Below are 18408 nucleotides of genomic sequence, written 5' to 3'. Positions count from 1 at the left end.
TCAAACCAAACAGCTGGTCTGTATTTTACCAATAACTTCTTAGTTATTATTTTGTTTTTTACATTAAGGAATTCATTCCAATTGTAATCTAGCTGGTACACTCAAGGTGAAACCTACCCCCCCCCCGCCGCCAAATAGCTATTTACTGACCTTAATACCATTACTAAAAAATTCTTCTTCACTTGGTTTATACCATATATATCATATTGAACTCATAAAGACAGTTTCTGAGCTATTATAAAAATAGTAAGAGCTGTTTATGGAGTACTGCAGCAGGCATTGTACTAAATATGCATTACAAACATTATCTCATTTAATCCTCCAAACGTCCATATGAAGTGTGAACAGTTATATCCTCATCTAGGGTCACAAAGTCAACTGGTGATGGGCTAAGACTTACACCCAGGTCTGACTCCTAAATCCATGTCTTAAATTACAACACCATATTATGTTCCTTGATCTACATGCTGATTCTTGTGTGTCATATTGTTTTACTACCATAGCTTTATAGAGTATTTCAACATCTGGTATTAAGTCTAGCAATTTAATACTGATTTAAAAATTTCTTCCTATCTTGACTGTTTTCTCTCCCAGATGAATCTGAATTGCTACACATTTCTCAAAAAATCCCAGACTTTTGATTTAAAATGTCTTCAACATATAAAAGCAGTATCTTTTCTTTTTAAAAAAAATTTTTTAAATGTTTATTTTTGAGAGCAAGAGAGAGAGAGACAGACAGACAGACACAGAGTGTGAGCAGGGGAGGGGGAACCAGAGAGGTAGACACAGAATTAGAAGCAGGCTCCAGGCTCCGAGCTGCCAGCACAGAGCCTGATGGGAGGCTTGAACCCATGAACCGTGAGATCATGACCCGAGCTGAAGTCAGATGCTCAACCGACTGAGCCACCCGGGCATCCCAGCAGTATCTTTTCAATACCAAGTCTTCCCATTCAGGAGTAATGTCTGTCTTTAATTAAAAAAATATTAACCTTGAAATCAGTGGAAATTACTCCAAGTTTCTATCAATAAGCTATCAGTCGTAGTTATAGAAATCATACTGTGTGATTACATCTTTTATGTAATCTTTCTTGGCATTTTAGTAGGAAGCTGAAGAGGCAGGATCAGGGAATACCACCACCAGGTAACTTTTAAGTCTGATCCAAATTTTCTGTTTTTTTCAGTTAGAACAATATGAAGTTGAATGTCATTAGAAAAAAAAAAAATCACCCAAAGCAATTCAGATGGCCATAACTTCACCTACAAATTAATTACATTCATCCACATTCTTAACATTCAATTATTCATGTGACTGCCCATTAGACTTAATTCTTAGACATGAGAAAATATCCACTAGTTACTAGTATAAGGGCAGTCCTTCTGGTAAACTGAGGGAGGACCATTCATGCACAAACCAGGGGCATATGGGCCACAGGTTAATGTAACATACACTGGGCATTACGAGGCGGGCACGAGCACAGAGAGTGAATATACCTTTTCTCCACCTAAAACATTAATAGAGCAAAAGGAAGTCAACCCAAAAGTCCTAATTCCAAAGGTAGTACATACCCTCCCTTCTGGATTCTTATCAGGGTGGTACTTCTGTGCAAGTCTGAAGTAAGCTTTTCTAATCTTGCTCTCATCATGCCTGTTAAATAGCAAAATTATTTTATGAACAGAGTAAGGTACAAGAAAAAAATTTATATAATCATTTAAAATGATACTGTAAGAATCTTACTTTTATTATATATGATCACATATTAGGCATCAAACTAAACCCAGTAAGATTCAAGTAAGAATTTTTTTTTAATGTTTATTTATTTTGGGGAGAGAGGAAGAGGGACAGCACGTGCGCGCAAACAGTGGAGGGGGAGAACGAAGAGGCAGAAGATCCAAAGTGGGCTCTGTGGTGACAGCAGGGAGCCCAATGAGGGGCTTGAACTCATGAACCGCAAGATCACGACCTGAGCTGAAATTGGGACATTCAACTGAGCCACCAAGACGCCCGAAGAGTATTCTTTACATACAAAAGCTAAAACCTCAATGTTCCCTATGGAAGGTTATCATTCACTTCAAATCACAAAACTGTATTTGAAGAACTAAGAAAATTTTTTTCCAATTTTTCAAACTGTCACTTCAAACTCTATAATTTTAAGTAATATTGACTATCAGCCTTGCCAAAAATGTATAAAATGTATAAAATCAGACTTAAGAAAATGTCTTTTAAACCACTTTTCTCTAATATTATCTATTCTATAAAAACTTCACTTATATATTAATGAAGTAAATGCACACTCTTTCCTATACATCTTAGCGTCCTAGATATATTGCTACCAAATCTATTCCTCATGTGTAACACAAATAGTAGGAGGAAGGGGGAAGGGGGAAGATGATGTGGCAGGTACAGTGCCAGGTGTTTTACATTATTTCAGTTTAAATAGAGAGCAAAACCTGTACCAGCAAGACAGAAAAATGTTAATTCTAACAAATTTGTAATAAATGATAATCACATGGATACAGTTCCATACGGTTATTCCCACAGGTGTATACATATCAAAAAATAGGCAAAAAAAAAATGTAAAAACTGTTGTTTAATAACTCAGTCTTTGATATTAATATTCTAAGGCAAGGCAAACTTTTACTATTACAATACTGAAAATAACTCACGGGCCCTGTCCTTGAGGGAGATTAAGCACTTCATAAGCATCATCTATTGACATTGTAGGTGGCTTCTTTTCAACTTCCTTCTTCCAGGCATCAAGAGTATCTTTTAGAAGCTTAACCTTAAAGACAGAGGATTAAAATTTATATCTTTTATGAAAGTAAAACTATTTAAGAATGTAATTATAAATTACAGAATTCTTGTGCTGTATTTAAACTGACATTTCTGGGCTATCCAACTATTACGGTTTTCTGAAATACACATAACCAAAGTCACTGCTAAATAAGTAGCAGGGTATCTGCTACAGGGCTACATTCCTCTCTTTTTCTTATGTGGTATTTTTATTCTCTGACAATTTCTGTCTTTACTTTTAATTGTTAAAGAAATGTTCAGAAAGCACCGAAAACTTTGAAATTAGTGGATACATTGCAGTAGGAAAGAAAGCAGTATATGGTTACATGCTTCTCAAAGTGATCTAATGTAACTACCAGTAAGCTGACATTCAAACAAATCTAAGAGACAGTAAGTAAAACCAAGAGAGTGGGTAGCAGGTCAGAAGAAGAAAGCCAATATTTACTGCATGCATTTATGCCAAGGAGCTAGATGCTTTACAGACTGTAGCAGACTTAATTCTTGTACAAAATTTCAATAATACATGAAACCATTCAGATTCTTTGAGATAGCACCATGTTTCCCACTTAGTAAGTGGTAGAACTGGATTCAAACCTAAGTCTGACTAAAAAGCCCATACTTTTCTATTTCATGCTGAATCCGTAACAGGTAGCAGAGACAGCTGTCTTTATCTGGTCACAATAAAGAGGCAATGCCTAAGATGGCAACTGTTCTGAAATCTTTTGATGGTAAGGATAATGGTATAACCACTGCTATACTAAAAAACCAACAGGGGCACCCAGGCCCACTTTATTCCAGGCTTCCAGCAGATATCCAAGGGCTCAAGTTGGAGGGTTCCCAAGGGCACTGTGGACAGGCTACTATATAAAATAGTAGGTCCCACTTACTGCCTCCTATGTGTGCCAGGAATCATGCTATTTTTCATATGAATTCTCAATCTTCCCAACCACATGAGATAGTTGCTATTACTAGTAGTAGTACTGTTACTGTAACAGAGGCTTAGAGAAATCAAGCAATGTTAAATACACCTACTAATGGCCAAACTGAGACTCAATCCCAGACTGCCTAATTCCAACATCTGCAAGCTTACTCAATATGCTATAAAGACAAGCTTCTATATTTGGGATTTATCCAAATATATTACATTACACTCAGAGGTACACAGTCCTTAAATAAGAGGGAACATTTAAGGAAGCTATTATCCTTATCAGAGAAGAAATAAATACCCAGGAGTGATTAGAAGCTATTTTTACAGTTTGAGAAGGCACAAATTAACCTACTGACTTACCGGATCTTTAATGGGCCAATCTGGAAACCGGAGTGTATCGCAAAGTTGTTTGAGGTAATAAATATTACAAAATAGTTCATTTTCTAGTTGTGGATAGTTGATTACTGGGATGGGACAATATTGATAAAGTGCTCTTGTGTTACTCTGAAGACGTGGTGTGAAATCAGCAAGATGGGCAGCAATCTTCTCTATCATGAGGCGTCTACAATTAGAAAACTCTCCAAGCATTATGAAAGGATTATTTTATTTAAAAAAAAAAAAAAAAAAAAAAAAGGTTAAGACAAGTAATCATGCACAATATTTACGTGGATCTTCTTTAGAGTAACTCAATTATTGGCCTAAAATGTGTGTTTATAAGAATGTTACTGAGAATATTCCATACTTGTTATGTAAAAAGTCTCAATGGATATAAACTTATTTATAATACTTATCTATAAGGACAAGCATAGAGCAAAAGGCTGATATCCCCAGTCCTTCCAAAAATCAGTCATTAGAAGGTCAAATGGTATTGAATTTGCATACTTCATGCAACACATGAGGGCATAACCAGGGGACTACGTTTACTAGCACCTCAAAGAAGCTCACTACACAGTATTTATTATAATTAACAATCTGGTGTCTGGCTCTCAGTTCAGCAGAAATTTGATCAGATTAGTATACAGACAGCTATATCTTTTAGACAGGGACTTATATTAACCAATCTCAGGAGAAAAATATTCCATAGAAAAGTTGTGTTGTAAACTTCTTTATATTCCTATACATTTGTTCCCAATGAAAAGCATGATTGTCACACAGAATACATTGTTGACTAGCACATGCCAAGTCTACGGGTCAACCTACCTGACAACCCAAATGATAACCAGCAAGTGGCACTGTGAGTGTGAAGTCAGCCAAGGGAGTGAATAACAGACTCAGATCAACCGCCATCCAACTAAGAGGACTGAGGGGTTCTCCACAATAGTGGTGGCCTTGATACTGGACCTATGAAGTGTGCAGTCTTTTTCTAGACACAGCCTGTCTGGATGCTGACGTCTGCTTCTGTGCCTCTACTTTTTCTTGTTTTCCAAGGCTTTTCCTCCTCAAGGGCATTCTTTAGGAAAGTTAATTTCCACATTAAGGTCAAAATGTGCTAAGGGCCTCATTCTAAAATGAATTGGGGTATCTCTGGTATGATCCATTCTATGTGGGCACAGTCTTTAGTGGGGGACAGCTCTGTTTCCAAATACCAAGGAGGCGTGTCTTGATTTTATCCCTATATATTCCTTACATACACTGCCTAAAATTCTACCAGTTCCATAGACTGACTTAAGCATCACCAGTGGTAATAGGATCAACCTTATGTAAAGCTCTATTAAGGTAACAGTAACTCTGTCAAATCATGTTAGATTAGAAAAAAGCTCATGGCCTCGTCAAACTCATCCCTTGATTTGGCACCAATGATCACTGTAGCTTGGATTATGTAACTAGTGAAAACAGTTCTTTTAACAGAAGTCAAACCAGGTGGCAAGAGGCAAGGATTCTGAGTATACAATACAAACAATCAGTTGGCTATTTACCTCATTTCACTGCTCCAGATTGCTTCTGGAGTATCAAATTCTCCCAGAAAAATCTCAGAAAACTTTTCAGGCTCATAATTTTCTAAGTAACAAACCATTGCTTCTGGTAGGATGTGTCCAAGTATACTTCTCTGAAAAATATCTTGTCCTTTTGTCTTTAAAACAAAACACAAAAACATTAAAGTTACCGTTCAATTTTCTAATAAATGAATGAGGGTTAGGGAATATTTTAAGAAAACAACCAGAACAAACTGCTTTTATGTTCTGGAAATTTAGATGGAAACATGGCAAATTGTGAAGGGGAAGATGTCTGGTATTAACTGGCTTTGGCATGAGGTTCAAGGTAGAATTAACACTATCTGGGCCTCCAGCAGAGTCTTAAGCTTGTCAGATGTCAGGGGCTGCCGACATTATTTAGGAGGATCTGCTTGGACCACATGCAATAGTAAAGGACAGCACAAGGAGAGATGCCACCAAGACTTGTATCAATTTTCCTGTGTTACATTGTTGGTTGCAGTTTTCACCTATAACTGCTTCTGTTTTCAAAAACAAGTTAAGTCCAGAAAATCGACATCTTAAAAAGCCTGTCCTCAGGAAGTGTGGCTATTTAGATGGAAAGTATCTATTCAAGGTAATTATAATTAGCTGTATTAAGAACTTCATATTCTCTGGCTGGCAAATGGGAGTCAGGAGAATGATCATACTTTATCATACTAAATTTTAAAACTCATTTCTTTACCTGATGGAAATAAAATCCTAAGGACTATAAATACTTTTCTTTTTTCCTTCTAGGCAAAGTGAGAATGTTTTATTCCTCTAGGATCTGACAAAGAGACAGAAGAAAAAACCCAGACAGGGTTTTACCACCTAGTGCCAAGACAAATTAGATGATAAATACTTTCAGGCTTTTTTGCTAAATTCACTATCCGTTAAATTTTGGGACAAAGAATTGGTGGTTTCGTTCTTTAGAATACCATTATTTGGGGGGCTCCGGGTGGCTCAGTTGGTTAAGCATCTAACTTTGGCTTAGGTTCATGGGTTTGAGCCCCATGTTGGGCTCTATGCTGACAGTTCAGAGCCTGGAGCCTACTTCAGATTCTGTGTGTCCCTCTATCTTTGCCCCTCCCCTGCTCGTGTTCAGTCTGTCTCAAAAATAAACATTAAAAATAAAATAAAATAAAAAAGCCATTATTTGGTTAGTTTTTGCATCCAGAGTTCTGTTACAAACACAGTTTTGCTGTAATTATTCAAAATACTGTTAGGTGAAATGATATATCATTTTTGTTATAAAAATTTGAAAAAAAGATTCCATATGCATAACTGCACAAAAAAAAGGGGGAAAAAAAGAAATGCCAAAAGATGCCTAATGCTATACCGTGGTGGTCGCATTAATTTTTTTAAAACTCTTTTTATATTCTCATTTTCTATTTGTATAAAGCTGCGGAAATTATACTGCCATGGGCATCACTTTAATATTATTAGATTATTTTCAGGCCTTCCCTGGCTGCTCTAGAAAACATGACATTATACCACATTGTCAAAGAGGTATAACATTCCTTGGTTAGTGTCCTCAGCAGTGGACTGCTGTTGGTTTATTATTCTGCTCACAATAAAATCTGAAAATCAATGCTCCGTGAAAACTCTAACAAAATTTGAATCATCTTTCAGTTATATTTTGACAATAAATACCTCTGTAAAATATAGGTATAAAGTTTCAGGTTGTCAAAGCTATCTGGATGAACCTTAACTTTTTTTGGATTCCTATTTTTCTTCCCCAGTAAAATGGCAAGGATACTTGAGAGCACCTGAAGAATTAAATAGCTTCAAAAAAGAAATTGGCACTTCTGCCACCTGAGGATCTGAACAAAAAGAAGGATGAAGTCTTTACTGAATTTTAGCTGAGTGTGAGATTCAGATATATACTGAGGTATTTATGGAAGTTATTAATCCAGGTTTTACACAACGGGAACAAGTTATATTCACAGCAGGGTCATGTTATAATTCATATCTGCAATTTCTAATGGGCTACATTTATTTTCATTAAAAAATATTAGCTTAGACTTTCTCTGTACAAGGTACCACAAGGAATGTGAAAGAGGAGTAAAACAGTACCTGCCCTCAAGTGCTTATAATCTAGTAAACATACACAGCTCAGGACAGTTTAGTGCCAAATAGCTTATGCAGCGTCAAGTTACATGAATTAATCTGGCTTACCTCCTCAGACTTGAAAGCCTGTTTGGTATGTGTATACTTCAAAAATCTAGAAAAAGAAATTACCTGTCAGACATAGGAACTGATTTAAATTAAGTAATCTTAGTTTTCTAAAGATCAGATTTTTTAATACTTAAATAAAAGCCATGAAAGGCAACTTGTAAAAATACATACTCCCAAATTGTTTAATTTCTAATGAAGGCAAGAACTTAAATGAATTAGAAAGATTTTTAAATGATGGTCATATTAAGAATATATAATACGAAAAATTACCTAATTTGAAGAAAAAAGCAAAATGTCAAACTGTACGTGCAATATGAACATAGTGATGTTAAATACATATTAAAACTGTATAAAAGATGGTGATAAATTCTCACGTTAGATGTGGTAAAGTGGTATAATTATTTTCGCCATTCTAATTTCCAAATTCTCAGACATATAGTTAAACAGCTGTCCATGTACATTTGAAATAATTTTAAATAGATTACCATTAAAGTTCTTACCGAGCAACAGGAAGCACATTGGAACCTGTATACATCATGATAAAGAAAAATACTCCACTAAGATAAAGACGAGGTAACTGTGGGTTATCTTGCATGATATGGTATAACAAAATCGCAACCTTCTCAACAAGTATAGGGTCAAAGGTCAGCAGTAGCTAAAAAAATAAAATGTTTTTGTTACTGGATTATAAAAAACTTGCAATAACATCATTTACTTCAGGCTTATGTACTTCATGTGCTGAGGTTACACTTTCTTATATGTAATAAGTTACAAAATAAAAATCTGTGGGATTTAGTAAGCTACTGTCTACCAGACTCATCAGATTTGAAAATTAATTCATTTAACAACATTTAATGCAGAGATAGTAAAATATTGAGAATTGTTCAAAACTTATTCAGAAAAGACCCAAAGATGCCTGAAACTATGCTGTCATGATTACAGATAAAACCGTTTCTTATGCAGGAATCTTCTTAGGTGGCCTTCTTTGTTAATGACAAAATAAAAAAGAAAAAGGTAGGTATGCTTTGGGTTAGTTTCAGGATGTGAAGAATTCCCTGGAGACTACTTGAGACCTCAAGGAACAGAGAAAAACTATCAGTGCACACTAGCAGTACTAAAAAATGAATCTACAAGTACAAGTAGAAGGAACGTGGGTGACCAAATACTAGTGGTACGTTTACTGCTGGCCAAAAGTACCAAGAGACGTGATCTCCAAAAAAAATTTGAGCTAGTAACACTGAAGGGAATATCTGGGGCCACCATAAGGAGTCTGGGCTTTTGAAAATCATATAGAGTTGCCATGAATAAACATTTGATCAAGAAATCTTCTAAGTCTTATCTTAACACAAGTGGCACTTCACTTTTCTATAAACATTTCCAAAGAATCCCCAGTGTTGGGTCAAATGCTACTAGTACAAAAAAATAACAAGAGTAAATACTAGCTCACACTAGGAGGTCAAAGTTCCAGACTCAGGAGACTAAACTGGTGTATGTCTTGCCTTTTAGTAAACTAGATTTCTCTGTGTTCTGGTGTCTTATCTGTTCCTCAAGGTATTTTGATGTAGTATTTAGTACTATGAGACATTTTACAAAGGAAAAACAGATACAGTAACAGGATTTTCCCTAGTGTTAGTAGCAGTCGTAGCTCAAGACTTGACATCATTTTAATTAAAATATGGGAATAAGCAGGCAAAAACTCAGAATATTTGAAATTATGACTATACCAGAAAACCTAGGACATTCACTCACTGTATCTTAGACACACTCTAAAAATTCCAAAGCTGTATCAAAAGGTAAAACCGGTGTGCTCTTAAAGTCAAATGAAGTACAGAAATCTGTACCAACCGATGTAGATAATGTGTTCCTGAAAACTACTATAGCTGCCTGTGTTTAGCAAGAGTAAGGTCTCCCAGAATACAGGAAATTAAAGAAAAATAAAATATGTTCTAAAAGAATTTTTTGAACTCAGTATATATAAAATATATACACTATTAAGAGCAGTTAGAGTTAAAAATTAAATTCTTCTCCTGAGTCATTTTAATTGTTCAGCTATTACTAGAGATTTTTTAGTTAATTTAAACAGACTCTTCCCCTCGAAAGCTTCATGTTATGCCAACCACATCTTTTTTTTTTTTCCCAGTCATTCTTTCCTGGCCTGAAATTCAACAATGTTCGCATTTACTTCTTTCTTTTCAGTTCCCTGATTCTTGAAAATAATGCTTGGGAGAGGTAGATTTTCTAGGCCTTTATCTACATGTCCAGAAGAGAAGGCAAATCCCTCTTTTCATTCTACCTCACATAAGCAGCCACACAGTTCTCTAGGCTGGGGTGGATGGTGGGTTACAAGAAAGAACTGCAGTGTTCTTTCATGTAAGCACTGAAACAGAACGGTCCACAACAGAAAAGCATACAAATTTTGCAATGCTGATATGCTTAAGTAACAGAAGTCAGTGGGGGGTGGGGTGGGTAGTCAATAGGGTACTAGCACTGTATTTCAGAACTCTTTTTCATTATCAGTGACTTGCACAGGCACTTACTTACCTATCCATGAATGTAAAAATAAACAAACTAATTCTCCTTTCCCATTTTACATCAATGTTTAAGTGATATGTACAAACAGCAAAGTTACTGGGATATACTTTAAAGTCACATCATGTGTGGTTAATATAAAAAATGAGATTTAACAATAGGACACTCCATAGACAGGAGGGAAGCACTGACCTGAAATCTCTGGGACCTGACTTATTTGGATTTAATGCTAATCTGGAGATACCTTAATTCCAGAACAGCAGAATAATGAGGGGGGGGAAAAGAAGAAAAGATACTTTAGTATATCCTGCATAATTCCAACTGAATGTACTGGATCAGCTGCTGTCCATGGAAACATTTAACTGAAAAGAGTCAAAACACTGAGGCAAACTGGCAAGACAGCTGTGATTATTTCTTGAGACACAGCCCAGCACATGTCCATTTCCAGCCCACTAGTGTGCTTCCCAAGAGTCCTAACTTCAATGGTATGATTTTAAGAACGAATAAAGAAAACCTTCTGAAAATAATTCTGGACTCTGGGGGCTTCCCATGTTTAGGCTCTTGGATACACAATCTTCCACAGTTTATTCAGAATATCAACTCAATTAGAAGTAAACTCAATGTAAATCAAAGTTGAGGCTTTTTGGAAATGGAATAGACTACAATAAAAAAAAAAAAGACTAGTGTTCATAATAAAATTGAACAAGGGAGAATGATTCTTAAAATACTGTTTCTAATTTGATAACATAAAGTAACTCACCTGAATGATATGGGGTAGGCAAGCGCTGTCTGATAGCAGTCTTTTCACTCTGGGTAGAGGCCGAATGATGGCATTATCTTGATCCCTAGAAAATACATTCTAAGGTCGGCATTTAATATATCTATTAAAATTTGTATGTGCAGAGCATAGGACATTCTACTAGGCATGAAGCATGTTACCTTACTTTTTTGTTAATGAAGACTAAGCTCTCATACAGCTGGGAACATGATTAGGTATTTTGGTTTAAATCTATTTGGCTGCTTAATATGACTTCATTTCCTTCCATAAGATTTCCTTGAAAAACAGTACCCTAGAAGAGCCAGAGACTCTTATTTATTATTTAATTGATTAAACTTGGTGTTGTCCAACACACTGTCAGAGGATATTTCCCCCCAAAGGGCATATTAAACGATGTTACATAAATTTAAACCTTAGTTTAACTACTCTCAGTATTTTCCACGTATAGCTTTAATTTTAATGCTACATTTTTTCTAAATGCTAATTGTATGCTTTCAAGTGTGATCTGAGTTTTAAAGAGAACTGGAACCATGAAAGCTTCAAGTGTTATAAAATTGATAGTCCCTCTGTAGTTTCCATCACAAAATATCCTTAGTACAGTAATAAACAAAATGATGCATATACAAATATTTTATAAAGATAGAAAAATTCCCTGCAACAGTTATAATTATCACTGTATAACAAACTCTCACCTTTACTGATAAAGTGGAACAAGACCTGGGGCAAGATGTGGGCTTAGGCTCAAGTTCTATACCAGGAGTGGCTAACGTGACAGATGAAGAGCTGCTGGTGGCACTCACCGCTGTCTAGGACTACAGTGTATTTATTTCAAATGTTCATGTCTGCTTCCTATGAATGTGACAATTGTTACTGTTGCCAGAGTGTACCTAGTAAGCCTCAATTTGGTAGCTTCAGAGAAGTCTCCCAGAGAAAGCTACTTTCTAGCTACTTTATCAATATAATTTGCAAGTTATTTCTTCTGTTTCAAAAGCTCCAAAACTCAGCAGCATTCTCTCAAGGTCACAAAAGGAGTATCTTTGCTCTAAATCACCAGACCAATCCCATGTTGTTACTGAGGAAGCACCCATTGGGAGAGAACAAGACATTTCAGAGTACCTCTTAACCATGGAAATGTTCAATTACATTTTACCTGCTTGGAAAATATCCACACATTGTGATCAACATGTTCAATATAAGGGTAGCAAGGTCAGTTTCATTTAGTACAGCCTGTCCACTGGCTAACAGACACCACTTAAGCTGAGGTATTGCCTGAAGTGGTCGCCATCCATCCATGCCTTGAGCCCAGCATCTGGTTTTTGCATTTAACATTCCTTTGGTCCACAATTCTTGCATCTAAATGAATGGAAAGCACCATTATTACAAACATGAATGAAGCAAAATGAAGTTTGCTAATGTCTTCTATTCTGTGATAAATACATGAACTATGGGAATTTACATGCAAGTGTACAATCAAAAAAACAGTAACAAACTTTTGTTGACAAGCCTTCAGGAACCTGAATTAGGTTACTGATGTAAGAAAATTACCATACAGTTGGCCAACCTGCAGAGCATAAAGAACATTGGAAAGAATGCAAACAGTAGGCAGATGGTAAAATGATCAAGATATAAACAAGCTAAAGGCTTGGTCTTCTATAAAACTATGTTTGGCTAAATTCCAACTGAGCCTGGGAGGGCAAGATCAAGTATCAGCAAACGTTAAGATGGAAATTATACCTATTGCACAGGCAACTTTCAATGAATTTCAGACTTCATATTAAAGTTTACCTGTTCATTCCATAATAGAGTGTTACAGTTTAAAAAGCTTAATACTTATAAGATTATAATACCTTATAACTATTAAGGTAGCAACTATTATTTTTTTTAAATTCATTAAAAATCTGAATGCTACCTCCATAACAAGGGCCCATAAACAGTAAGGTTTGAAGACACGACTGTGTCTGCATGTCTGTGTGTATGTGTGGTTCTTTAGAACTGCAAGCCATCTAATCCTTCATATGGAAAATGAATGGCAGAGCCGTTGGAGCTAATGATAGTAATTCAAACCATAGTTTAACAATCTTCAACACCCCTAAGTTTGCTAAGCAGCAGGGCATAAGAAAGACTAAGACCATCACAAAAAGTTCTTCTAAGACACAAACCTCATGAAATCCATATGGGCCACTCCTCTCTTTGTCTGCATTGCCAAAGTACCATTCCTTTTCACTCTCTCTTTTCATATCTGGAGCAGCTTCAATTACATTGCTCTAAGTTTTAAAAAGATTTAGTTATTTTCCAAGGCAGAAATCTAAGTGGCCAGATATCATAAAAAGTAACACAGTACTAATTTCCTGGGTTCACATTCCTTTAGAAAATCACCTTTCACATGACTTTTTCAGAGTTAAGGATCAGATGTCTGACCTAGTAGTTCAAAAAAGCTATTTCCTTATTAATATGCATTTGAAATAAATGGTTTCCTAAATTCACTTGGCAATCGAAGTTAAATTCAAAGACATCTACATTCCCTATGGTCATTAATAAATTCTTAGTACAATAACATTTTAGTAGCAAAGAATATTACAAATAACTATATAAATAAACACGTTAACCTTAAACCACAATGCTGAAAATCCTTAAATTCTTTTTTTTTTTTTTCCAACGTTTTTTATTTATTTTTGGGACAGAGAGAGACAGAGCATGAACGGGGGAGGGGCAGAGAGAGAGGGAGACACAGAATCGGAAACAGGCTCCAGGCTCCAAGCCATCAGCCCAGAGCCTGACGCGGGGCTCGAACTCACGGACCGCGAGATCGTGACCTGGCTGAAGTCGGACGCTTAACTGACTGCGCCACCCAGGCGCCCCAATCCTTAAATTCTTTTGAGGGAAAAAACTCATCCAACTAAAAGTTTCTTTTTTTTTTTTTTTTTTTTCCCAACGTTTTTTATTTATTTCTGGGACAGAGAGAGACAGAGCATGAACAGGGGAGGGGCAGAGAGAGAGGGAGACACAGAGTCGGAAACAGGCTCCAGGCTCCGAGCCATCAGCCCAGAGCCTGACGCGGGGCTCGAACTCACGGACCGCGAGATCGTGACCTGGCTGAAGTCGGACGCTTAACCGACTGCGCCACCCAGGCGCCCCGCAACTAAAAGTTTCAATAAGCATCCAAGATCAAAGAGTTAAAATACCAAAAATTTTTAATACTATTAAACACTTTCAATTTACTACCCTCGCTACAGATACTTATAATTTTATAGGTCAATGTTTATGAGAACCTAAGAGAAAAATTTTATGTAGTTAGTGTATTTTATTAAAACAAGGTTTTAACTACCCTATTAACTTTTGGTTTGATTCATATAGAGAGGCACAGCAAAGTGGTCAAGAGCATAGACTTCCAGATTCTAACTCTGGCTGTTTCTTAATGCATGACTTTGGACAATACACTTGGCTTCTCTGTCCCACAATTTCTTCATCTGTAAAATGGGAGGTCTGTCATGGAATTTAAAGAGTTGATACATCATTGGGGCGCCTGGGTGGCTCAGTCGGTTGAGCATCCAACTTCGGATCAGGTCATGATCTCATGGTCTGGGGGTTCGAGCCCCACATCGGGCTCTGTGCTGACAGCTCAGAGCCTGGAGCCTGCTTTGGATTCTGTGTCTCCCTCTCTCTCTGCCCGTCCCCTGCTCGTGCTCTCTCAAAAATAAACATTAAAAATTTTTTTAAAGAGTGGGTATATCACGTATACAAGAATAGTACCTGGTATACTGTAATGCTATACATGCATTACAATTACTAGCATTTATCCCTGATAATAGAAAATGCCATATTCTAAATATTCATCAAATAGCACTTTTGTACACAATTCAGCCAAAAACTAAGACAGAATATCTCAAACCAGATTAAACAAAAACAAACCACCACAAATATCACCAAGCTAGGTATAGGTCTCTTGTACAAGTTAGGTGTCAGAAAAGGCCTTTTAGTAAAGACTTGCAGCTCTACCCTCTTACTGGCTGGTTTCAATAAGGGCTCCAGATTGCTAAAGACAAAGTATATTCTCAGTGGCTAGAACTAAAAGTTCTAGTTCCATAACTGATAGTCAGTTTAAATCTTAAAGATCACATTGCCTCAAAATAAGCCACATTAGAAATACCGTTACTTTAAAAGACAAGAGACACAAGAAAAATAAAACTGGATCAACACTGTCCATTTTAGACTGCTCTTATGGTTATTTTAACTTTTTGTGTGTGATCTAATCTCTTAGGCATTAGTTCTATCGTAATTATTGGATATCTTAATTATTGGCTATATTCATGGCCATGTATACTGACATGTTTTCATGTCAAATTTTTATGATTCTTTTGATCCTAAATTGTACTCGAAGACTATTAAACTTGTAAAATCTAGATAAGCATACATACTTGCAGTGGTACTGTAGCTCGGCTTACGTGGAGATGTGCAAGGGTAAGCAAGTCCACAAGGATCCTAATTCCATTTGAATCCATGAGATCCTTAACATTTCTCTGGAAGACAAAGACACTTTTACATAATTGAAAATGTTTCTTCCAAATAGGTACTATTACCTACAAGACTCCCAAAGAAAAAAATATTTAGAATCTCGTTGGAAAGACTGACCTACAACTGATACTACTTAGTATTCAAGGAACATGAATTCGAGGAACATGAATTTAGATAAATGTGAAAAGGGCCAAGAGATCGCATAAGAATTTTTACTTAAACATATTCTGAGAAAATTAAAATAAAAATAAAGCCTAGCAGGAATAACACCCATGATAAACTCTCTGGTTCTCCAAGTATCCTGCATTTTCCTAGGTTATTTTTGTTAATAAACAGATTATAATCAGAAATAAAATATGGTATATTAAAAAACCTTTTAACGTTCCAGTTTGTTTTTGTAAACTTAAGGCAAAACTGGTAATTTCTTACAAGTTAGAAAGGTACAATTTAAATTTCCTTAAGACTTCTTAATTACACTTCATTTTAAAACATGTGCATCATTTTCTAAAGATGAGACTGAAACTAAGCAAGTTAAAATATAAAGATCTGCTCAGATTTCATCGCAACACCATATAATTGCGAACTGATGCTATATTTACAACTATAAATTCTTGTTGGAAACAGTATGAGCCTATTAAAATGTCTTAAAAAGAAAATGTGAAGAGCTAATGGGAGTCTTCAGTTTATGTCTTCAAATTAATTATCATCAAAATAAACACTGAATAAATTAGAAACTTTCCATTTTATGTCAAACATTTGTTTTACTAAAAGTCCAATCTTAAAGAGTCCCTAAAGAATAATCGGATAATGATTTCATCCCTCATTATTCTTCATTCAGAATTTGATTAGTCTTAATTTATTTAGTATCTGTAAGAGTAGGACAGAATGTGCAGAGAATATCTGACAAAAAATTTTCACTCCAGTAGAGCACACTCCTTTCATCTAAAAGGAGAAAATAAGAAAAGATTCACATCTGGATAATTAACCCAAACTGTAATAATTTATTTTTTGTTATATACTTATGTGATTTATTTGAAAATAATTGCTTATTTAGGCAAAGATACTGCACCTTATTAAGGATCAACTTGTTAAGGAAGAGGATCAACCGATCTCGTTCAAGTTTGTCTGTGCACTAATGAAATAAATGAGAATTTAGTCAGAAGTGAGAGAAACACAAATTGAGATATCATCATCACTGGACAAAATCAACAACAGTCAATAAGAAATAGTGTCGGGGCGCCTGGGTGGCGCAGTCGGTTAAGCGTCCGACTTCAGCCAGGTCACGATCTCGCGGTCTGTGAGTTCGAGCCCCGCGTCAGGCTCTGGGCCGATGGCTCGGAGCCTGGAGCCTGTTTCCGATTCTGTGTCTCCCTCTCTCTCTGCCCCTCCCCCGTTCATGCTCTGTCTCTCTCTGTCCCAAAAATAAATAGAAAACGTTGAAAAAAAAAAAAAAAAAAATAAGAAATAGTGTCATCTTTTTTTTTTTTTTTTTTTAAAGTAGGTTCTACACGTAGCATGGAGCCCAACGCAGGGCTTCAAATCACGATCCTGAGATCAAAACCTAAGCTGAGATCAAGATGCTTTGGCTAACTGAGCAACACAGGTGCCCCAAAATAAGATCTTTTAAACATCAAGAAAATGAGAGAAGACTGTAATTCATCAATGTCTTGCATTCTCTGCAATTTTATAGAACTTATCCAATTTCCCTAGGAAGGCATTTATTTTATTTTTTCAATACATGAAGTTTATTGTCAAATTAGTTTCCATACGACACCCAGTGCTCATCCCAAAAGGTGGCCTCCTCAATACCCATCACCCACCCTCCCCTCCCTCCCCCCCCATCAACCCTCAGTTTGTTCTCAGTTTTTAAAAAATATGGAACACTTCATGAATTTGCGTGTCATCCTTGCGCAGGGGCATGCTAATCTTCTCTGTATCGTTCCAATTTTAGTATATGTGCTGCCGAAGCTAGCACGGAAGGCATTTATTTTAAAAGTCAAAAACAGATATATAGCTTTAAGAATGTATATAAAAATGAAATAAATAAAAGAATTGGCCCAAATGATGTGAATGCAAACTGGTGCAGCCACTCTGGAAAACAGTATGGAGGTTCCTCAAAAAACTAAAAACAGAACTACCCTACGACCCAGCAATTGCACTACTAGGCATTTATCCCCGGGATACAGGTGTGCTGTTTCGAAGGGACACATGCACCCCATGTTTATAGCAGCACAATCAACAATAGCCAAAGTATGGAAAGAGCCCAAATGTCCATCAATGAATAAATGGATAAAGAAGATGTGGTATATATATATACAATGGAGTATTACTTGGCAATCAAAAAGAATGAAATCTTGCCATTTGCAACTACATGGATGGAACTGAAGGGTATTACGCTAAGTGAAATTAGAGAAAGACAAGTATATGACTTCACTCATGTGAGGACTTTAAGATTAGACAAAACAGATGAACATAAGGGAGGGGACACAAAAATAATATAAAAACAGGGAGGGGTACAAAATATGACACTCATAAATATGGAGAACAAACTGAGGGTTACTGGAGGGGTTGTGGGAGGGAGGGGATGGGCTAAATAGGTAAGGGCACTAAGGAATCTACTCCTGAAATCATTGTTTCACTATATGCTAACTAGTTTGGATGTAAATTAAAAAAAAAAAAAAAAAAGAATTGGCCCAAATGATACTTCTCAAGTAAATATTCTAAAGAATGATTAATGATG

The 18408-nt window shown here is 36.1% G+C and overlaps 1 protein-coding gene and 1 non-coding gene across 5 annotated transcripts in view; both read right to left on the bottom strand.

The window, feature by feature from the left end:
* DNAJC13 (DnaJ heat shock protein family (Hsp40) member C13) overlaps positions 1-18408 on the bottom strand; it is a 127923-nt gene that overhangs the window by 39346 nt on the left and 70169 nt on the right. For all 4 annotated transcript variants that reach the window (XR_009261770.1, XR_009261771.1, XM_058729902.1 and 1 more), the window contains 11 exons: positions 16738-16800; positions 15572-15673; positions 13316-13420; positions 12307-12509; positions 11139-11223; positions 8350-8504; positions 7850-7895; positions 5636-5790; positions 4080-4281; positions 2665-2780; positions 1567-1645 (listed from right to left, as the gene is read on the bottom strand). Coding sequence is in view for 2 of the 4 variants with exons in the window: in XM_058729902.1 (XP_058585885.1) it covers positions 1567-1645; positions 2665-2780; positions 4080-4281; positions 5636-5790; positions 7850-7895; positions 8350-8504; positions 11139-11223; positions 12307-12509; positions 13316-13420; positions 15572-15673; positions 16738-16800 (1311 nt within the window). In the remaining 2 variants the exon portion in view is untranslated. The remainder of the gene's footprint in view (positions 1-1566; positions 1646-2664; positions 2781-4079; positions 4282-5635; positions 5791-7849; positions 7896-8349; positions 8505-11138; positions 11224-12306; positions 12510-13315; positions 13421-15571; positions 15674-16737; positions 16801-18408) is intronic.
* LOC131513230 (U6 spliceosomal RNA) lies at positions 17538-17643 on the bottom strand. The gene has a single exon (XR_009262464.1). It is a non-coding gene; the product is annotated as a U6 spliceosomal RNA (small nuclear RNA).

Source organism: Neofelis nebulosa, chromosome 5, assembly GCF_028018385.1.
Source record: "Neofelis nebulosa isolate mNeoNeb1 chromosome 5, mNeoNeb1.pri, whole genome shotgun sequence".
Taxonomy (NCBI): domain Eukaryota; kingdom Metazoa; phylum Chordata; class Mammalia; order Carnivora; family Felidae; genus Neofelis; species Neofelis nebulosa.
The sequence above is the reverse complement of the archived record's forward strand: the minus strand, read 5'-3'. Positions and strand labels throughout refer to the sequence as shown.